The sequence below is a fragment of the Pan troglodytes genome, chromosome 2 (genome assembly GCF_028858775.2).
Source record: "Pan troglodytes isolate AG18354 chromosome 2, NHGRI_mPanTro3-v2.0_pri, whole genome shotgun sequence".
Lineage (NCBI taxonomy): Eukaryota > Metazoa > Chordata > Mammalia > Primates > Hominidae > Pan > Pan troglodytes.
Window position 1 is genome coordinate 59493738 of NC_086015.1, and position 22539 is coordinate 59516276.

Consider the following 22539-nt stretch of genomic DNA (forward strand, 5'->3'; position numbering starts at 1 on the left):
TCAAATAGAGAGGTGCAATAGTTGCAGTGGTAAACACACAAAAAAATACATTTTTTTGGACTAAAAATCTGGTCACGGATAAAAGCATGTGCCTTTTCGTTCTTCTCTGGGATGTTACAACAGCAACACGCTCTAAAACAATTAAGTTACATGCATAATGCTAAAAGAATGTGAACAATCCTATAACCAGCTTTAAGCCATCTGCTTGATTTCTTTTTTTTTTTTTTTTTTTTTGTGAGGAACATATATAGGAAAAGAGAACTCCCCTTTTGTTCCATTACATATAGAAACCTTTTGAAGCTTCCAAATAGCTTGGTTTTGGTAAAATTCACCACTCTTTTATTATTTTGACATGTAGTCATCCTAAACTATCCGTCATGGTTTCTCCAAAAATCTCCACATGAATTATCTGAAGGACAATTGAAACCACTTACCAATATACAAGTAACGTTTTATTTTATATTCTATCTTCCATTTGGCATAAGCCTTTCGATGTTTGTTTTTTAAACCAGTGAAATATACAAATCACGCAAGACAGAAATATGTACATTAAAAGTACAGAATAAAGGCTAGAAGATATACATAATATCTGAATGACATGTAGAATATTTTACATTAAATAGTTTCTTTTAAAAGCTAGGATTGTTAAACTCAACTCTCTTCATAAACATGAGTCACTAAAAAGGAACAATCTGATTTAGCAAATAAAAAAAGTACTTCATGGTTTTTGTATAATAAAAACCAAAAAAGTGACATTTTAAACTAATTAGTGCTTTTTGCTTTCAAGATCTTTTGCTCACAATTCACTGCAACTGAGGGGATGTGAATATCATTATGCAATAAATTAAGAGCCACAGTTGGCTGAGGTGATATGAAAGCCAACCTGCCTAAGGGGGGTATGAAAGATGTGTATCTTTCCAAACTTTTAAAACAACGTAAGTCTGAGATAAGAACATATTTGATGGCACTGTTTGGAAAGAAGTGTCCTTATTTAAAAAAAAAAAAAAAGCTATCTATGTAGTGGGCTGAATATTCCTTAGGGACTCAATTAATAAGTACTGTCATTTCTAATAGGCATGGGTTTCCATTCTGCAGAATGAACTAAGAAAAGAGAAACATTGCTGAAGCTTCTGAGTTTTGAATATCTCTTAACGTCCATGTCTATAACGAACAAGTAATGCCCTCTCCACAAAGTGAACAGAAATGGAGGTTGGAGACAAAGGGGTGAGGCAGAAAAGAAAAAAGATATCTTCAACCCAACACGCATTTCAGTGAGTCAGAACTCAAGCTTCCTCAGAAACAAGGTTGCTTCGTCGTGCTCAAGGTATGATCACAGCAGGGCCACAGCCCAAGCTCAAGACTCAAAAAACTTTTGGAATAATCCCAACTGGACTGCAGTGAAGGACAACAATGCTCTAGACAGAGAAATAACCCCAGAGTAAACTGTAAATCTAAATCACTGGCTGCAATGAGATATATTTATATTTATATTTATATATATGTATATATATATATGTTATGTACAAAAGACTTTGAGATATTAGGCACCATTAAACCACATTTCCCCCCTTATAAATGCAACTGTTCAAGTACACTGGGAACAGTTTTAAGGTACACCTGCAGTACAATAGGAGAAGCATGAGTGGATAATCTAAACACAGGATCATAACAGTGATACGCTGCAACACCTCTGTGAATTCCATTAGCCAAGTTCTGTCATTAAAACATAGAAAACTACTGCTCCTCAAAATAAAAGTTTTAGGAAACAAAAATCCCTAAGTAGTGAACTGTTTTCCAAGCAGAGCTCCTAATGTTTCATTTCCTGTCCTACAACCAAAGGGGACCCAGTGGAGCTGCCGTTTGGAAACGTGGCCAGCATCACATCACAACACGGAGGAATCAGAGAGGGCTCAGTGTGAAGAGGAAGGTGGATTTCACTGTTTTTCCTCAAATAGGTTGTCTGCTCTGGTGCAGTGCTGAATGGCACGCAATTACCTTGTTGCTTGGGCTGAGAACCTGTGAATGGGATTCATGTATTATTTTTATTATTATAATTTACTAACCAAGTATCCCTAAGAAAATAACAGGATATTTTCATTTATGTTCAAGCCAACCTCCCCAAACAAAAAAATCTAGTGTCCAGAATCATTTGGGGATCTTTTTACAATCTGGAATCCTAATTCTTATAACAGCTTCAAATCAACATCTTGACATAGGAGTTTTAAATTTTTTAATTTCTGGGGACTTTCCTCCCTGCTGCCCAAATTTCATGAGCTATTAGAATATGACGGTCTGTCTGCAAATGGAATATTTGAGGAGAATGAGACATGTGATATACCTTTTTTCCTTGAGAATATGACATTCTTGTCCTTCCATTGTAAATTATCATTTTGAAAATGCAGAAAGCAAGCTAGCAGCCCTGCTGGGGAAGGGAGGTTTGTTTTGTTTTGTTTTGTTTTCCCAAGACCTTTTATCTTGCACCAGAGAATTTACAACTCATTTTGGTCATAGAAGCTGAATTGTGAATAGATTTCTACCACCCTCTTTCAACTGGAACCTACCCATCCCATATGATGGCATATTTGAGAAAAAGAAAACGTATTTCTTTACCTTCTGGATGTGTACCATGTCCACACAGCTAAGTTAGGGTATGTGTTATTTCCCCTTCATTCTATACTATCAAAAGAAGTCTTGTATTACCTTTTCAAAGATCCACAAAATAAATATTTTTCTTGGTTCCCACCCCCATTATTGCCAAATAATAATTATAATATTAATAATAAACCAGAGTTCTTAGATGGTAACAGGAAAAAAAATGGTTCCGGTTGCAATTCTTGGGGAAAAATAAAAAATATTTCTAAAAACCAAAAACCAGAATCACTGTACTTTCTATAAATAAGCGGGTCCTGGGAGCGGGGCTGAGTGCTGGGTGGCACCCACTACTTGCACACAAACTGGTCCACGATCTCCGTGCACTTCTTGCACTTGACGTAGCAGCACCAGTGGAACTTGCAGTGGCAGCGCTCCGTCTGCACGGTCTTGAACTGGTCGTAGCCACGGCCGCAGCACATGAGCTCGCAGCCATCCATGCCCTCCGACGTCTTGTTGCACAGGCGGCCCTGCGTGCCCAGCGAGCCGGTGCTCTCATTGCGCACGCAGTAGTCAGGGCTGGGGTCGATGTAGACCAGGTCTTGTGTGGTGGGCGAGTTGAAGCGGCTGTTGACCTGCACCAACTTGCCCCGGCTGTTGAGCCGCATGGCCGCCGCGCTGTCGTACTTCTCCTTCAGGGCATCACCCACCTTGCGGAAGTCTGCCAGCTGCAGCCAGCATGTCTTCAGGCTACATGAGCCGGACACCCCATGACACTTGCAGGCCACATCAGCCAGGTTGTACACCGTCTGCAGGGAAATGGGGGCAATCAATACACACATTCATGGAGGAGCCAGATGCAGGCTATGGGAACAAAGTTCTCCTCGACCTTCTCCATGGAGCTATGTTCCCCAGCTGAATTAAGGACTGTATTATATTTCCTTCATTACCAGAAGTCTTGTGTTGCCTTCTTTAAAAATTCTTCCAAATAAATATGTTCTTAGCCACTCATTATTATATCATCATTATCAACAACAACTGTGGTTTTTTAATAGGAACAGGAAAAAAAAAATTGTTCCAGCTGTTTTTTTCAGAGAAAGAGCAGCAGCAACATGTGGACACTCATCCCAGAGGTTGTTCACAATGCATTACCTGAATTAATCCCCAGTACCAGCTAGGTGAGAAGTGCTAGTATCATCCCATTTCACAGAGAAGGAGAGTGAGACCCAGAGAGATGAGCCACTCACCCAACTCCTGGGGAGTAAAGGTGCCAGGATTTGAACCCAGGCAGCTGGACTCCAAGCCCGTGCTTAGTGACTTGCCCATGGATATCCAGCCGGTAAGTGCAGAATTGGGAAGAGTCCAGCCCCAGTGGGATCAAGGTTCAAATCTTAACCCATTACTACTATTATTGCTGTGCACCAGGCACTGTAAGTGTCCTTACACTCATGATCTCATTTAACCATCCCAGCAACATTATGACATGGGCTGGATTGGATGATGGCACAGTGATGCTGAGTGGCCTGCACAGGTCACACAGCTAAAGTGTGGGGGGACTGCGCCTGGAACTCAGGTATCCTCACTCCTGTTTCCCACACAGTCCCTACCCCATCTACTACCCCCCTAGGCTAAGAGCACCCACCCTGGAGCCAAGCAACATAGATTGTGTTCCTGACTCTACCCTTGAATTCAGACAACAGGCTGCACCTTTCCGGGCCTCTGTTTTCTATCTGCGAAGGCAGCAGTGGTGGCACCAACCTCCAAGTGCTGTTATAAGGATAAAATTAGGGGAGATGTGGAAAGTGCTTGGCACTTAAGACACAGTAAATCTGGTCTTTCTTTAGGGTAACAACGGACACACTCAGGAAATCTGGTCTTTCTCCAGAGTGACGAGGACATGGCATCTGGGCCCTTGTCCAGTCACCTTGGGCCTCCCAGTAGCAGTGCCCACGGGTCTGGCCCCATAACACTGTGCCCAGCAGTCTGGGAGGTGGTGGTTGCCTATTTATAGACTCTGCTGCCCACAGTTCCTTGTGCCAGTGACCCTCCAGAGTCCACGTGGTGTGAGTGTGCTGGAGAAGACCTGTCAGGAACCTGGAAGCTGGGGGTGCATCAGAAGGCCTCTTCCGCAGAGAACAGCCACCCTCTTCCTCCAGGGATTCACAGGGGCTCTTTTAAAGGGGGCCAAAGTGTACTCTCTTGGCATAAAGAGTTTCAGGCACTCAGCTAGTCTGAGGAAGGGTTTTGCAAATGTATTTAACCTTTGCTCCCCACTGAGGAAAATTAAAAAGCTAACACCCCATGGAAATTCTAATATGATTTTCTGGCACAGTGCCCAAATTTCCATCCCCTAGCCCCACCATCCCAGAGAAAAAAAAACTGTCTTCTTCGTAACCTCACTCACCAAAATCCAAACTCAGCTCACTACTCCAATGATCAAATTTACCCCAAAAAAACTCGCTACTAAAAAAGTGGAGAAGTGTAACACTATAGGTGCTTTTCAAACTTCCCCAATCCTCTCTTGCCACTTGGAAATCCCTTGACCCGCTCTTCTTGGTTGCCAAGCCTCTGATGATTTCTGGACATGAGAGAAGGCTAAGAAAGCCCCAAAGATGGATGAGAATATCAAATATGGACACACCCCTGGATAGGGGCCTTTAAGAGTCAGACACATCTCTCTTTTTGAGGCATTTCTGATCTGAGGCACTGGGCATGTCATATATAGAGATCCCAGTGATACATCCCTGAAGAGGGTGATAGCAAGGTTTTATGGGCTTCCAGAGAGAATGGGGCTGACCCCACCCCCCCCAAATTTTCATGTGGCCCTGGGTCCACCACAGAAGAGGCAACCCACACTGCAGACACCATGGCAGTGAGAGGCCTGAGAAAGGAGAGGCCACACTCTGTCTGTGGCAATTATTTGACCCCTCATGGCAGTACAGGCAAAATTCTGTAGAGTTTAGTCCTTCCCCGGAACACTCAAATGTTTAACAACAAATTTGAGAAGATAAGCTAGCTGGAATTATCTACACGATCTTTGACTTCTCTATGTCCTTTGCCTATAATGTTTTAGAAGTTATCATCTATCAAGCACTTACTACTGGCGGACACTAAACTAAGACCTTTAATTAAACCAAATGAAATTGTTATTTTGTAATAAAAAAGAGTCAAGTGTTCACAATTTCATATGGTTCAACCTACTAGATGATCTCACTGAGGCCTCACAATAACCTCAGGTGATTGTAATTGCCATGGCCATTTAACAGATGTGGAAATGGGAAAACTGAGGCTCAGAAAAAGCAAAGAACAGACAACACTACACTGCATTTTAACCCAGATTTCTCTAATTCCCGAACTGCTAGCTCTTCATCTCTTAGCTGTGATGCATGAATTCAATAAAAACGTACCTAGGCTTATATTTCCATTCTTTAATTTTCTTCCATGGTCATGAAGTGGTTTTCTGGGCCTCAGTTTCCTAGTCTTTCAAATGAGTGTGGGGCCAGAGTCTTCTAAGGCTCCGTCCAGTCCTCTACAGTTTACTCTGTGATTAACTTCCTTCTCCCTCACCCCAAAATACAGAAGAGTGAAATCTCTGACCAGAAAGTTCCTGGCACCTACCTTGGGTTCTGTGAAAAAATAATGGCCCTGGTTTTCAATGCTGCCAAAGTTAAGAAAAGTTTTCACCCCTTCATTTTAAAGCAGCCATAAAGTGCCATGTGTTTAACCGCAGGAAAAAAAGGGTCTTTTTAACTATTGAGAAGTAGCTTTTCATATCCCCACCAGGGGAAGGAAAGAGCGGGAACCAGGAGACTCGTGAGGACTGCAAAGATGGTCCTCCCTGGGTACTTCTGCTGCTCTCTTCTCTCCAGAGCTACTTTGTGATTGGCCTGATGGTCAGACCTATAAAATCCCATACTGCTAAAAATGCTGTCCTTTTCCTAGAAAAGCCCTTTTGTAAAAAAAACCCTCCATCCATCAGGCCTGCTACCTAATGACATAAAGAGAGGCAGGGAGAAAGAAAGGAGGGAAAGAGCCTCAAAGCTGGGGTGAGGGCTTTCCCATCTGGGCACCTACGAAGACAGAAAAATCCCTGTCCCAAACTGAAAGCCAACCACAGACATCGTCCAGGCAGGAGGGAGAAAGTTATTCCCATTTTTATTTCTGTGCTCCAGTAGCCAAAGGTACCAGGGACTAACTAAGAAGGCAAGGAAAGGTCTTTTTCAGGCAACTGCTGGTTCACCTTGGCTGGGGGCGAAAGGGAGGATGATCCGCCCAGGAGGCCCTTCTGGGATGTGCAGGGGCAACTATGGAGACAGATGGAGGAAAGAGAGATAGACAAAGGGGGAGAAGAGAGAGACCGGGAAGGAGGAAAGGGAGGGAAGAGGGAGAAAGAAAGTGAGACGGGAACAGGATGAGGAGGAAAGAGACAGGAAAGACAGAGAAAGATAGGGAGAGACAGAAAGAGAAGCAGAGAGATAGAGACAGGACCATATAGCAAAGGAGTGGCAGAGGAGAGGACGGAGCTACAGGGAGAGACCCGAGGAGGCTGGAGGGCAAGGTGAGAAGACAGAGATGCGGGGCGGGGGCGAGACGCGGCACTCACCCTGCGGCCCGCCTCGTTGTTGTGCAGGTTCATGAGGATGCGAGCACTCTCGTAGGAGCCCTTGGCGTGGATGCGCTCCCGCTCGCGGGCGTCCACGAACTCCTTGGCAAAGCGGTAGCCATAGTCGATGTTGTCGCCGCAGCCGCCCCAGAGCCAGTCCCGCGGCAGGTCCTTGGGGCGCGCGGCGCGGCTGCAGCCGCAGGTGGACAGCTCGCCCTCGCGGCACGCCCGGCTCATGGCGTTCACCACCCCTGCTGCGCTCACCGCGTATGTGAAGGCCGTCTCGCGGCTGCCTGTGGGTGAGGACAAGAGATCACTGGCCGCCTGCCTCACGCGCTGGGCCGCTGGGCCGGGATGCTGCCGGGGGTGGGGGTGGGGGCAAGGTAGGGAATGGGGGGGAGGTAGGAGGTGGGGGGCAAGGTAGAGATGGAGGGGAGGTAGGAGGTGGGGTTGGGGCGAGGTAGGGAGGGGGGAGGTAGGAGGTGGGGGAGGTTGGAGGTTGGGGGGAAGTAGGAGGTAGGGAAGCAAGAATAGTGGGGAGGTAGAGGGTGGGGGGCAGGTAGGGCTGGGGGACAGGTAGGGGTGGGGGGAGGTTGGGGTAGAGGGTAGGGAGTAGGGGATGGGGGGGTAGGGAGTAGGGGATCAATAAGGTAAAAGCTCGGGCTGCCCCATCCTTAACACGCACCAGGCCCTGGGCCCAGCTTGAGGGGAAGCCAAGCAAGATCCCCCAAAACACACAGAAGCAACAATTAACAAAGGAGTAGCAGATCCCCAGTATCTCTGCTCAGCCATTTCAGAGCTGCAGGCCAGATTCTAAGCAGTGCTGGATTGATTTTCTCTGCAACTCTTTTGAAAATAGTCAAAACTTGATATTTGCAAAAATGCACATGAAAGAAGTCACTGAAGGAACACTCAGAATATGGGTAGACTTCCTTACACTTATTTTAATATTAAGTATTATTTTCATTTGAGTTACATATAGGGCAGGATTACAGAATTTGCTAGGCCTTGAATCTAAGGGAGACACTGCCAGCGGCCACACTAGTTTCTGCCACACTCATTTTGGCCTTGTGTCCCCTCCTCCTCTGGCAGTTGTAACCTCTCCTCCCTCTTCCTTCATGCAGCAGAAAGTATTTCTCAGGACAAGTCTCTTTACTTTCCCAGAGGACAATTCTAAATCAGCTCATAGAGAGTTATAAATGAAGCTTGCTATTCTTAAATCCCAGGCTCATTGGCCTGATACTTCTCATTCAAGAATGAGTGTCTGCTTTTAAAACAGCCTGTTGTTCTTCAATGCCACTTCTGCAAACACCCCCTGCCCACTCCCCCACTGCCTTTGCCACAAAGTGTTAGAATGACAGCAAGAAGGAAAAAAGCACAACCTATGGGGAAAAGAGGGAGGGAGAAGTTATCTTCTTCCCAAAACTAGTAAAGAATATCTCCCCATATAATAGTTACAGGGACCCTATTTGTAAGGAGAAAACTGGAGGCTATCATAGAGTACCCTAAACTTCGCTTGTACATGGAGACATTTCTGCATGTAACAAGAGCTAGTTAATAAAAGTACTGTAATCTGAGAGAGAAAGGGTTATCATCCAGCCAGCTGAAGCGTGGGGTAGGGGTGGGATTGGGGGGCAGGCTCACTTTCCTCAATTGCAAAATAAGGGTACTGAAATACATGCAAGGAAAGGGGCCTCTTCTGGTGCCGAAATTCATGTACCGCAATCAGTTTCTCCTATACTTACTTTGAGAGCTTGCTAACAATCTTTTTTCTGAGGGGGAAGTGAGGAGCACAAGAAAAGCTGACAACAGGACTCAGTCTGAACGAGACGGGTCATTCTGCAGGAGGACAGCGATGCCAGTTTAAGCATCCAGCAGGCCACCTCATTCTTGGTCTTCTGCTCCATGCCAGTCACAGCCATTTGTGAATGGTGATGGTTCTGATTTACCATATATCCTCCCCCTCCCATATTTTCAAAATGAATGACTTGAAGGTGTGTGCTGGTGGTTGGCAGGAGGATCTAGAAAGTTCCTGTGATGCGTTACACCTATCTAGCGGGATTAGAGAGGCAGAGCACATCAGGGGAATGGAAAGGAATGAGGACAATATACAGCTTCTAGGGAGTAATTTGATAGTACAGAAAATGCTGTGGCCCTGGATGGGGGATTTGTAGAACAAAGAGGTAGTAGCTAGAGGAAGAGGAGATGAAATGATCCTCTGGGGATAGAGGAAAATAAGACACTGTCCTTTGAGTATACAGAGCATAAGAAGGCTTTATACAAAACACAAACAATGCTTCTTTTTTCATAAGTCTATCTTGAGCATTTCCTTTTATGCCGCAGAATACAAACCTGGGAGATCCCTCTAAGCTAATTGGTCACTGCAGGGTAAACGTCAGTTTGAAAAGTATTCTTTGGCTAATTGCCTGAGGATACAGTCATCCTGGTTGGAATACTGCTGATTCAGTTAGGTTTCCCTTCCTGTGAAACCCACATCTACTCCGATCCTCACACCCCTTACAAATGGTGCCTTCCTTACATATCTTTTCACAGCATGGAAACAAAGAAGAGACAGATGGGGACAAAAGCTGGAAGGAAAGGGTAGCATGATGAAAAATGAGAAACTCTCCAAAATGAAGAGTGGGCCCTTCATGAAGTAATTGTGCATGGTGCCTCCAAGGCAACTGGCATCTTAGAAAAATGAGTTGAGGAGGGGGTCAGAGGTGGCGGCCTGAATTTCTCAGACACTGGCCCCACCACAGGGTCAGATTCTCACAAAGAAGAATTACTCTCAATGTCCTTGGTGTGCTGAGGGCTTTGGGGTGGGCACACACACACACACCTTTTGGCATCAAAGGTATTTTAAATTTTCCCTTAGCTCATTCTCTTCAAATACACTCTTAAGTGGAAAAGTGAAAGCAAAGAAATTTTCCAACTATTGGAATTGGATCCATGTTCCTCTTTCATAAAAATCTATTGTTTTCTCTTCTCTCCTGTCTCTTTTTTAATTAAGTAAAAAACAGAAGGCCCCATCAGTGTCCCACCACAAGCCACCCAGCAGCAGCTTTCAGCTCTGAGACGCTAGGCACTTGGGGGACCTTTTGCAGGGGAGGATGCCATATGTGCTCTCATCTTCCCAGGACATCAGCTGACTTGATGATAGTATCTAGGAGGGCTGTCTCAGAGGGTGTGGAGAGGTACCACTCCCATCCACTTCCCATCGACCCAGACAGTAGTGCCGTGCAGCTGAAGACCAGAGAGCATACTTTCCAGGGACAATTAAATACAGGCTTTTGTACCAAGGGTTCTGCTTGTTCCCTGAGGAAGCAGGCTCTTTGAATCTTGGACCGCATTTAAAATAAATCTCCAGCAGAACTCAAATTCACTTAGCAAATGATAGCTTATTCTGAACATTTTGGCCCAAAACAGGCTACGAATGAAAACGAGAGGAGGATCTTAAATCAAAGCTGTGTTCAAGTGACTACACAGATAAACAGTTCCGATTGCTGTTTTCCTTCCTGGTTACCATCAGAGGTGTATGATTTTTGCTAACTCATATACATGTGAAAAAGTAGTCCCATAGGTTGAGAGGAAGGCAGTTTAGGAGGAACATAGAAGAAGGGGGAAAAGTTACCATCCTCATAGAATTTTTCAAAAGTATTGAAGTTCCCTTACAATATCAACACGCGGGAGAATAAATCTACCACACTCCCAGTTAACTACATAAGACAGCCCACAGTCAGGGAAAACTCCTGTGTTCCTGAAGCTCAACTCTTAGATTCAGATCCCAGTATATACATTAGCACATTTTAATCATTAACAGAAAGGACAAAGCCCCATGAAACTTTGCAGGCTGAGGCTACAGGCCATTCTCCCATTCAGTCAGAGGAACAGCTTCCAGTCTTGTATTATTTTAGTTTATAAAACCACTTGGCTCAAACATCCCCTGACAACTCTTTTTTGTTCTCAATGAATGTAATTTTCGGGGTTTTTTTTTTTAATAAAAAATGCATTTTATCCATCTGTGATGGACATTAAGCCAACTTTTCTCTTCAGTCAGTATAGACAGTTAATTGCCTTGATAAATTGCTTCTTACTTTGGGAGTCACTGCAGTCATATTAATTATAAGGGCTTTTTTGCATAAAAGTAGAGAAACCTAAAATATTCACACTAGAAAACACACATTGGACCACATCTGTCAAATAGTATCCTATACTATTTAAACAAAAGCAGAGGCAAACAAACAGATTTTTTAAAATCTTTGCCTTTAGCCCATTTGAAATGCTATCTCTTTGAATGGGGAAGTAAGACATTCAACAACATATTTAAAATGAAGAATCGGACTGTGAGCAATACTCTTAATTTTTTTTTCAAGTTCCGAGGTTGACATCCCAAGCATGTGCTTTTATTATATCAATTGCTGAAATCACAAACATAAATTGGATCACTTTTAATTAAAATTCTTTCTGGGACTAAAAATAAAGCTTTTAACGTCTATATCTTTATAGCCTCAGGAACTGGTTCTATTAGGAAAATTAAAACTTTGTTCACTTTGAATATATCCAGGATTCTAAAAGACGGCAACTTTTAGTTCGATGCTCGGGCCGTTTCAATTGTGGCTTAAAAAACTAACAGGCAAGAGAGTTTCGATGTTTAAAAGCATATACATGACTTGCTTCCCCCACCTACTCTTAAGAAACCAAAATAAGTGTTCTGCTTCTATTTTAAACAAAATGCTTTATAGAAAAATTAAGTGTTTGGAAAAATGAAGGTGTCTGTGATACTTGCCTCCTGATTTGATTAAAATCCAAAACTTATCATCAGGTGTAGGGACAGGAATTAACATCATTTGCTATAATGACAAAAATGCCCAAGCCACCACCCGAGCTGGAAGGCATCCTCCTTCATGCTTTCTATCAAGCATGAAGTAAATGCTAAGGATTTCTTCTAGGAAAAAAAGTTAATGTTTTTAAAAAATATTTTAAATGTTTTCCTACCTATCTGCATCACCCTGCCAAAAACAGAGGTGTTATCCACAGTGCTGCAGTTCCACCTTCGATGTCGGAATTGATACTGGCATTCTTTGATGCCTGTCTTCGCGCCTTCTCCGATGTACTGCATGTGGTCCTGATACAAGTGGCACAGTTTCTTCTGTCCTTGAGAAAGTCCTGCCAGTTGGCTGCAGAGAGGCTGTGCTCCTATAATATATACTTCTGACATCTGAACAGGGTTATTCATACCTAGCGACCTGCAAGGGGGGGAGATGTGCATTCAAGATTTACGTGAAATCTCGAGGTGGGCCCCCTGAAAGCATGTCAGCAATACATAGTTTTAAGCACACAGATGCTTTTTTCTCTCCTGCTTGTCCTCATGACAAAGTATGAGAAGGGCTTCATAAAACTCCTCTGTTTAAACTGCACTCAGAAAACGGAGGTATTGTGCAGTCCCCATCCTGCCATCTGGCTCCTCAGTTAGTATTTTCACTCCCTTCCTAGCCCCTGTCACCATATACCTGAACCAGTATTTCCAAAATCCACTCAGAAAAGGAGGAAACAGCAGTTTGAGGGACAGGCCTCTGACATTAGAGAAAGTGACCCACTTTGCCCCACAAATTGGACCAATCTGCCTTGAAAACTTATGAATGCTGAAAGTAGACACAATTAGATACGGGTAGGAGATAGCAGTTCCTTTTGACTGATGGAAGAACAGAGGGACAAGTATACAGACTGGAGAAAATTCACCATGTTTCTTGACATTTTAAAAGGGCTCCTTATGTGATTGTGAGGGACCCAAGACAGGGTACCCAGTGAACAGAAGTCATGTTTGACAGTCAGAAAAATGCTGTTCATTTACAGGGAAAAAAATACCCAGAATGCCGTCAAAAATAATCCTCTGGATATATTACAGTCTATCTACAAGGCCCCTACCCAGAAAGAAACCCCCACTTGGGGACATTTGACTACTTCAAGTTAACCTCCTTTTGATTACATTTCAAGCCCCAATACTTCTGCACTTGGAGTGTAGCTGTCCTCCTAGAACTCTGCCTAATTCAAACTCTGTAGGTTAATAATAATCTCGAGTAACAGAAGATAAAAGTTGAAACTCACTTTTACTACCTAGAGGTGGCAAAAAGTAAATTTTGTAGATAGGCTTACAATTACTAGCAAAGTGAATTTCTGTTCTTTTTTATTGCATGATGTACTACAAGCACACATCTGAACAAGGGCTTCATAGAAACAGGCCTAGATTTATAGTTTCCCATTCCCTAGGAGCTGAAGATAAGCTTTACAATATTAACAAGTTAAAAGAAAATTCTGATTTAAAACTATATATAAGTAAAATGTATACATATGTCTTGCATAAATACACCCACACTCACTATCCAGCATTAAATATTGCCGCATCATACAAACAAATCTTAAAAAAAGAAACAGAAGAGGAAGAACACGCACATAGAATGAACTTACCACCAAGAATTGGCTTCAATTACAACCTGGGCGAAGGAGAAAAATATGGCCAAAGCCATTAGGAAGAACTTGGAAGACATTGCACTTCCAGCCATCCCCAAAGCAACTCCTGGGCTTAATATTCCAATGGACTTCTGGAGAGGGAAGAAAGGAGCAGATGTTTATTGCCTCTCAGATAATTTTCAAGCATACAAGTTTAAACAACGGAAGCATCCGGGGTCTCTTAAGTTTACTGTTGATTGACTGCGCTTCTCCTCCGTGAGTTTTTTGATGGCAAGATATAGGCAGTTTCTTTTTCCAAATTAATCCACCCACGCAACCTCACCAGGAAATCTGATTTCGCTGGGATCCTGTGCGCGGGGCACGCCAGCGATTACAAACATGTCTCAATTCTGTTGAGTCAAAGCCCTGGTGCCAGGCGCTGCCTCCTTCCTGCTCGCTCGAGTCCCGCACCCCCTGGCCCCCCTCTAGTTGGTGCTGTGCTCAGTCCCTCCTGGGTAATTCACTCAGGAACCCGCTGCGGCCACCCTCCGTCCTCTCCCCAACCTGGGCCGAGCAACAAGTGGAGCCAGAATTAATTCCATGGGCGAGAGGAGCACGGAGGCGAGTGGAGCGCGCTGCCGCCAGAGGCTGCGGAGGAGGCGGGGTGGCCAGCGCGGGGGGTGGAGGATGGGGGCAGGACGCGGGAGGGAAGGGCAGGGGGTGGGGGGCGAGGCCCCGGGGACCAGCGCGCGAGAGTGCCCAGCTGGGAAATGCAGCTCCGAATTAACATCGTATGTTTCATAATCAGTTTACGAGCCGATTTGGGGAAAGCCACTTCCAGATGAGGAAGAGCAGCCCGGATTTCCTTAAGGACGTTCTTCAGCCAGACTAGGGAGGGGAGAAGGAGATGGGGGCCCTAGGGGATAATGGAGAGAGAGGTCGGGTCTCCCAACCAAGGAAACTGGAAAAGAGTGCCACCCTCGCCCGCGTCGCCTGTGGCCTCTTCCACGGACTGAGAGAAGGGATGGAACCCTAGAGGAAAGAAGGGAGTCTGGGTCTCGCTGCCCCGGGGAGAAGATCCCTTCCCTGCCCTCCCCACAGCTTTCTCCCAAATTCTGATTTTTCACTCTCCCTCCCACCCCACACCTGGCAGCTGCCGGGGAGGGAGGAGATGGGAGGCCCAGAGAGACTCCAGTTTCCCTTGGTCCTGATCTGGGGTTGTGGGCCACTTTGCCATCGCGGGACTGCGAGCCTGTCGTTGGAACTCTGCCACCCTGCCTCCAGTCTAGCCTCTCCAGCCCAACTCAAACTTGGTTCGGTCAGTGCCGAAAGGTGGGGGTGCGGGGCGAGGCCAGAGCCCTTGCGGATGAGTCCAGACGGGGCCAGAGGCGCTGGCTTCCGAGCCGCAGCTGGGCGCATCGATTCCAGGGCAAAGAGGCCCCCAGCGGCGAAGGTTCCCTTCCTGAAGAATTTCAGGGGTAGGAGTTGGCCTTGGAAGCTTCCGCTGCCGTTCCTCCCCACTGGTGACTTCTCCACCTGTAGGCGGCGGCGGAGCGAGTAGGTGGCGGGTGCGGGTGGGAGGAGCGGGTTTTAAAAATCCCCTTACACGTAAGTCTAACCCTGCCGCACTGCATCGCCCATAGCCCCTGAAGGAGCCCCTTCCACAGAAAAGAAAAGAAAGGTGAGCCTCTTTAAGGCGGTGGACGAGCCTGGCTTGGAACCTGTGCCGTAAAAGGGACAGAGGGGACCTAGGCAGCCCTGGTAAAGCTATGGGGCTCAGGGGCGTGCCAAGGTTTTTCACCGTGAGCCGCCCCTTTGGCCTGGACGCTTCGGGGCTTCTCAAAGAGGAAATGCTTATGTGGTCCCCAGCGCCTGCTAAGCAGGGCTCCACACCCAAGGCCCAGTTGTCCCCAAAACGCTGCAAAGCTGGGGGGCGCATCCTGGAGAATGGAAATCTGGGGTTTCCCCAGCTAGGAGAGAGAAGGCTCCGGCTATCTCCCCACCCCCGCCCTAAGTGTCAAATTTCCTCCAGGGGAGGGAGTGGGCTGCAAAGTCTGCTACTCGCGCAGCCCAGGCTGCAAAGTCAACTCTCCCCAAGGGCAGCCGATGCCGCGTGCACACACATCATACACACTCACACTCGTGCACATTTACATACTCACACGCGTGCATAGACACACACGCTGCGACATGTTTCCGAGTCAGCGGCCCAGATTGCTGCTGGCCGCGTGCACTTTCCAAGCTTCGCGGCGGGCGGGGCGCGTGGGGCGGGGCTCAAGCAGCAGAGAAATTGATAACAGATTCGGCGGATTACAGCGGATCTCTTTGTTAGAGCCGAAGCCACACAAACCGAACCCACTCCCAGCCCGAAGCCCCCAGGGAGAGTCCACCAGTTCCCAGAGCCCAGGCCAACTGAGAGCGGGCCCATCCGGTCTCCAAGACTTGGGTCTCCCTGGCTCCAGGGTAGAGGTAGGCAGAGGGTGTCCCAAAGGGGGATCGGAAAGGAGAGCCTCACGAGTCGCATCTCCACTTAACCCCGCCGCTTGCCCGGAAACACCTTGGCCCTCTTCCCTCTTCAATCCCAGTGCAACCGAGAAAAGGCCCCACAAGTTTGAGACACTCAAAGAACTCACAGCGAACTCACACATACATCGGCTCTGTAGGGTAAAACATCCCCGCCTGTTTACCAAGAGATCAGATCCGAAAAGACAGTATGAAATGAGACCTCTGGGGAGACTGTCAACCCCAGGGGTAAAACAAAAATTCTGATCAGAAACTGAGTTTCCCAAAGAAGGGGCTAAATGTTTTCCAACACTTTCGGGGCTCAGGGAAGATGACTCTGTAAGGACACTGAGAATCTTCCTCGCGTGCCACGGGGAGGAGGACTGGTGGCGTTTGAGGGGCTCAGCGCACCAGAGGAGTGAGGTGGAGGAAGGCGTTCCCGCGTCCTCCTCTTCAATCCAGAGCAGCTCAACGACGTGGCTCCCTTTCTATGTATCCCTCAAAGCCTTCGCGTCGGATTAAAGGTGTTCTTGATCCTTCTTTACCAACCACGGTGCGGGCCAGGCGTGATGAGGGATGAGGGAGAGGAAACCTCAGTAGCAAAATTGTTCAGAGGACGCTCGGAGGGCGCGGGGAGCAGCCGGATGCACACCTAAAGTCTCGCAACACCCAACTCCTCCTCCGCAGGCAGTCCCTTAAGAGAATAGATAAAAAGGCCAAGCAAAGATCCTCTCCCCTCGGCCCCGGGGCACTGCCACATTCAGTCTAGGCATCCCCTTCTGCTAGACTCTCTACGTTTAGGCCCCAAGTTTCTGGGAGTGAAACGATGAGGGACGCCAAATAGGCGGAAGAAGCCCATTTGACCCAGGCTTATGGCAGCGAAGGGGAGGATGGGAAACTCCAAAAAGAATCTCCACTCTTGGTGGAAAAAGAAAGCTGTTTTCCCCACTCTGATCTCTCCCTAAAGCAAGGAGAGAGATGGAGAAACTAGCAGGAGAGCACTCAGTTGCAGCCAAAAACTTGGGACGTCCTGCCCTGGAGAATGCGGGGAGCGGTGCGAGGAGCTAAAGAATGGGCCGGCCCAGGCGGGTAGGAGGTCCGCTTTAGGGGAGCAGACAAAGGAGCCACTACTCCCTAAGCCTCACGCCTGGGCGCAAGGGTTGTGTCCACAGCAATATGTGTGTTGGCGCGCGCGGAGCGGGGTAGGGGAGGAGGGAATTGCCAGATAGAGAAGGCGGAGGTTACACCTTGAGCCAGAATCAGTATGACAAAAGAGAGCCGCCCAGGCCTGAACACTGACAGCAGGTTCCAGGTTCGGGTATAGAGAGGCCCCAGGGGAAGAACGGTCTGGCCTGGTTCTCCTCTGTTTCCTGCCCCCTCGTCCATCCCTTAGACTGGGCTTTCCAGGCCCCAGGATACACACACACACACACACACACACCACTCACACCTTCTCACATAGGATGTCTAACCCTCTCGGCAGAGGATCAACTTTGTCCAGAGGTGGAGCAGAGTCCTTGGACAGAGGAAGAAAATGAAATGATAGTCCAACCCCCACTCTTTAAAGGTAGTTTCTCTCCCACTTTTTAATAGACGATTAAAGTGAGGCGAAAAGCGGGAAAGCAACACTTGTTCTCGATCATAGAGAGTTGGGAGGCAGCTGAGGCCAGACCCGAGGCCTCCTAGGGCGACACTCTCCTTCCCAAGCCCAGAAGAAGAGGTACCAACCCTGTGTCCAGCTGGCCGAGTCCCATTTGCTGGGCCGGACCCGTGGCCCCTTCCGTATTGCAGCGGCCGGCGGCGCAGCGAAACTGGTCCTCTGGGGGCCTCCGAGGGCCCCTGCTGGGAGAGTGGGGTCTGGTGGTCGGGAGGGATGAAGGGAGCAGGGGTGGGAGGGAGAGGGGAGCAGCTGCCCGCCCGCCTGCCCCAAGGAACCGAGGCTCGCAGGAGTCCTACCTCAAGGCGGCCAACAGGGGGCAGCCGGCACCGCACCGCGGGGAAGAAAAGGCGGCGGGGATGGCTCCGAGTTCTGCGCGCATAGTGCTAACCCCTTGAGCACCGGAGCGCACGGGGGAGGGGAGGAGAAGACAGGGTACTCTTGGGCCGGGCCTCCTGGGGAGGGTCTTCCGTTGAGAGGGTCATGGGGTGGAGGAGACGAAGGCTACTACGTCCTGGACCCGAGAACAACTCCCCTACACACACAAACACACACGCACACACACGCAGCCAAGGATCCACACACTCGGACACACACACATTTGTCGGCCCGCGGTTCGCTGCGCACTCTCCGCATTGCCCCCTCGAAACTCCCCTGGCAGAGTCTGTCTAGAAACTAAATCTGGCTGGTTCGGCAGTGAATGTGCGAAGGTTGGCTGGGGGGAGGGCAGGGGCTGAGGAGGTGCGACCTCACCGCAAGGCCCAAGTTACTTCCAAACAGCGAATTACCCATTTAAAGAGAGAAGAGAGAAAACAGAGGCGAGAGAGGAGAAGGGGCCTCGATACCAGACAGGGATTAGAAAGTCAAACAGGGCCGTGGAGTCTCCAGACTTGAAGTTTTTTGTTTTTTTTTTGTTTGTTTTTTTAACTTTTTTGGGGGAAGAGGGGTTGTTTGCTTCCAGGAAACATCTTAATTTCAATTCTAACCTTATTTTCTCAGAAACTTAAAATGGGAAAGACCAGAAAAATGGAAATAGGAATCGAAGCTTGGAGGACAGATAAGAAAAATTGTTCAGAAAATAAAAACTTATGTTGCAGGAAGAAACGTTAACTTTTCGTAAAAGTGAACTCTCAGTGACCCTCGGAGTGTGTGACTCGGCTTTAACATACAACTGACAATTAAAACAAACAAGAGTTCGCAAACTGGCCCCCGCCTGCTCTCCCAAAGCGGAGGCCCAAGTGTTTTCTAAAGGACAAGGCGGACTCCGCTCAGGGGGCCGGGGAGCGCTGTCCCGGAGTACGGGATTACAGCCACTACCACCACAACTCCCCGCCCCCACCACTGCTGCAAAGTGCCTGAGCTCACCCAGTGGCGGCTAATAATGCTAATAACGCGACCCCGCTCCCCGCGCCGGGGTGCGCGCTGGCCCCCCGCCAGGCACTCTTAAAGGCAAAGGGGCCTGAAGCGCTCGAGTTACTCGGCCAAGGCAAGCCTACAATCTGGCCTCCGTCGGTGCGGGGGTGTGTGGGGGAAGGTGTACGCCGCTCTGGAGTAGTTGGCCCCTAGTTCCTCTGCGGGTTCTCTCAACCAAGGAGTCCCTTTCCCCATCCCGAGCCCCGGCCACATACCGTCCCGGTGCCCGCGCAGTGGGCGCTTGGTAAATATTTGTTGAATTGAATCATTATCCTGTTACTGAAATATACATAGTAAATTACACTCGATGTTCTCAGAGCAAAAGGAAAGTCGTCAGTGAACCGCACTCAGTTTGTCTACTATCGCTCTTCCCCACTTTTTCTCAAAAATCAAAATGGTTTGCAGAACGGGTGGTGCGACGAGAAGTGATCTCCTGGGACACTGAGGCAGTGTGCCCGGCGTGGAGGGCGAAGGGGTAGGGGTTCCTGCCAGCGACGCTGGAGTTCCAGCTTCTTCAGGCGGTTGGGGAAATGGAGGGATAGGAAGAGGCCAAGGGAACTCAGTTAACTTCCAACAGGGGGTGGGGGGAAGTAAAGAAAAAAAGTGGCAGCGCACTGAACACCTACCTTCACGGCGAGGGGGAGGGGGCGCGGGGAGGAAGTCGCCACCCGAGCGAGGGCAGCCGAGGAATCCGAGCGGAGCGACCGGGTTAAGCCTGGGGGGACGGTCAGGAGCAGGGCTGCGGAGTCCTCCGGCGCGCGTCCGGCGGGCGCAGTGAACCGGAGCTGAAGCGGGCACTGGCGCCCGGGCCTGGACTCCCGAGTTGGGGCAGAGCTGGGATGCGCCCAGGAATGGAGGGGGCGCGGACGCGCGCGAGCCGGCAGCAAGGGCAGGGCCTGGTCGGGGCGCAACTAGGGAGCCGCGGGTCCGGCGAGGGCGCGCAGGCAACTGTTCCACGGAGAGGCGCTCCGTTTCCAACGTCCATCAGCGACGGCGGTAATTAGGGCTTTCCAACCCCAAATGTGGGCGTGATTGTGCAAAAGACCTTACGACAAATAATAATAAAAAGAAATTCTTCACAAGAGGGTGAAAAAAATGTCCCACTACTCAACTTTGGCCCGGGGCGGGGGAAGGGGGGCGATCTGTGCGCCCAGGTGCCCCCAGTTCATTCACACCACAGATTCTGCAAACTCTTGGCGGCTCACGCCTCCTGATCTCCAGCTCCTCCTCTCTGGGTCTGTAGCCGAAACGTCTGCTTCCAGACGCTGATCCTGCAGCCGCGAGTTAGTGTGGACGTCTCTGTACACACACAGACACACACCCCAACACACACACCCCCGCTGCAGCTTTGGGGCCACAGAACAATCAGGCGCGCATGGCTTTTTCTCCGGGAGATGCCGCTGAAAACGCACAAGTCGCCATCTGAGCTGCAAGAGTCAGCCCCAAATTGTGTCCTTTCATTTTAGGGTTCGGCAAAAACGGGGAGCAAAATAGGTGAAAGTCGCCCCGGAACTTATTGCTGTGCGGTGAGCTGGAGGGGTGCGACTAACCCAGGGGAGACGCGGGCTCCCCCCCCACCACGTATCCCGTTCTTTCTCTCTTCGGGTTGATCTCTCTTTTCCCCGTTTTTCCAGGGCGAAGGGCGAAGAGGAGCGAGTGCACCGCGGGCGCGAGGCTGGGGAAGGGCGAGAGCTCGGAGCTCCGCGGCGGCGACTCAGCTCCAGCGGTCCATGGCCGGCGAAGCTGCCCACCTCCTCGTTTGGCGCCCGGGTCCGAGGGGCGGGAGAGCGGGCCGGCGGGAGGCGGGCGGTCCCGGGCACAACGGCGGCGGCGGAAGGGCTCGCTGGGCAGCTGCCGCACGGACCCCGGCTCTGGGCGGCGGAGGCGGCTCCGTGGAGCTCGCAGCAGATTTCCACGCGATCCTGTGCGCCGCAAACAGACTGACCGACCGCGGGGACGCGTCCCCCCCTCCCACCCCCCAGCCCTTCTGGCCAACTGCCTTACTCTCTCCCTCCCTCTCTCCAGACTCCTCTTTCCCCTGGTGTTCTCAGAAGGAAGAAAAAAAAAAAAAGAAAGAAAGAAAGAAAGAAAAAAGTTCTTTAAAGTTTCAGAACTAGGGGCGGCTGGAAAGAGAGAGGGAAGGGGGGGGAAGAAAGAAAAAAACTCAACTTTGCCTATGCGCATGCGTGGTGAGGCCGGCCTATGACAAACTCTGCAGGATTTTAAAGCCGTACTACGGGCTGGGGTGCCGGGAGGCGGGGTGCACTCTCCTTGTCTCCCCTTCTCTAAGTTCCCCATCCCCCGCGGCATCTGCTGAAAGAGAGAGGTCCACTCCGCAGCCGCTGCCTGCCTGCCGCCTGGTTGTCTGCGCTCCTTCCAGAGCCACCGACCGGCGGGAGGCTGAACCCCAACTTCCCCGCCTGGACCCCTTGGCTCGCCCGCGTATCCCAGACCGCTCCCACTGGGGCTCCACGGAGACTGCTGCCTTGACATGGAACCTCATGGGGGACCTCCTCATTCTTACCTCTGGGGGAGGATACTTAAGCACTGGGGCTGACGGATAGGGTTAGGCGCTCACCTCCTGCAAAGTCCCCAGAGTAGTAGGGACTTGGGTAGTGGGATGCATGATTGCTCATCTGGCTCCGGCCCAGAGCATCCAGGCGCGATGCGTTGTCCTGCCACGGAGATCTTGGCGGGTGCCCTCAGGTGCGGAGATTGCGAAGTTTGGCAAAACCGGGTTCCGGGCACCGGAATTTCTAGACGCTTCCAGATGCCCGTGGTTTTGGGGACTCCGGAGGGGCAGGGTTGGTGGATTTGTGTCCGCTACCTCCAGCACGCCGAGGGCCCCACCCCACAAACAGTGCCTCACACTGGAGCGTAATAGTTATTTTCCGCCGTCCGCATTCTCCAGCTGTCAAAGGTGAAGACACACACACGCGCGCACACACACACACACACACACACACACACACTATTCAATTTTCTCCGTCCATTGGCATGCACTTGACCTTAAGGCGAAAAATCCGTGGCCTAGGTGTTTTGGTGTGGTGGCTGTTTTGTTTTGTTCCTCCAGTCCTCCCCCACCTCCACCCCCACACCCCAGGGCGCGCAGGCCCAGGCTCCAGCGATGCCGTTCCACCCTCCACAGCCCCTTCCCATTCCTTAATTTTCCTGGCCGACTGGACCCTTCCCCAGCCCTGGCCTCCTTCCTGGCGCGCAAAGATGGCAGTGTGAACTTCCCACCAAGTGCCAGAGACAGATGCTCCTGCTTAGCACCTCCCGCCTCCCACCAACTTGCTTTCTTTCCCCCAGGGCGTGTGCGGCC

At 49.4% G+C, this 22539-nt stretch overlaps 1 protein-coding gene across 5 annotated transcripts; it reads right to left on the reverse strand.

Moving 5' to 3' along the window:
• Positions 1-1001: 1001 nt before the first annotated feature.
• On the reverse strand, positions 1002-22122 carry WNT5A (Wnt family member 5A). 5 transcript variants are annotated; one of them, XM_016941322.4, is made up of 6 exons: positions 21793-21808; positions 19841-20259; positions 13661-13794; positions 12191-12441; positions 7193-7485; positions 1002-3398 (listed from the first exon to the last, which is right to left on the reverse strand). In XM_016941322.4, the coding sequence occupies exons 3-6, from the start codon at positions 13753-13755 to the stop codon at positions 2940-2942; spliced, it is 1098 nt and encodes a 365-aa protein (XP_016796811.1). In that variant the 5' UTR covers positions 13756-13794; positions 19841-20259; positions 21793-21808; the 3' UTR covers positions 1002-2939. The 5 variants fall into 5 exon arrangements, with proteins under 5 accessions (XP_016796811.1, XP_016796810.1, XP_016796813.1 ...); XM_016941321.4 differs by lacking the exon at positions 19841-20259 and having other exon boundaries at positions 21793-22122; XM_016941324.4 differs by lacking the exons at positions 19841-20259; positions 21793-21808 and adding an exon at positions 17873-18108.
• Between the last annotated feature and the right edge of the window lie 417 nt (positions 22123-22539).

Bases quoted from the DNA above. Each gene is read 5' to 3' on its own strand.
- WNT5A (XM_016941321.4), bottom strand. From the start codon at position 21,840: ATGCATCCCACTACCCAAGTCCCTACTACTCTGGGGACTTTGCAGGAG. The intron at 12,442-13,660 runs GTAAGTTCATTC...CCCCCCTTGCAG, and splicing joins ATTGAAGCCAATTCTTGGTG to GTCGCTAGGTATGAATAACC. The intron at 3,399-7,192 runs GTGAGTGCCGCG...ATTTCCCTGCAG, and splicing joins ACAACGAGGCGGGCCGCAGG to ACGGTGTACAACCTGGCTGA.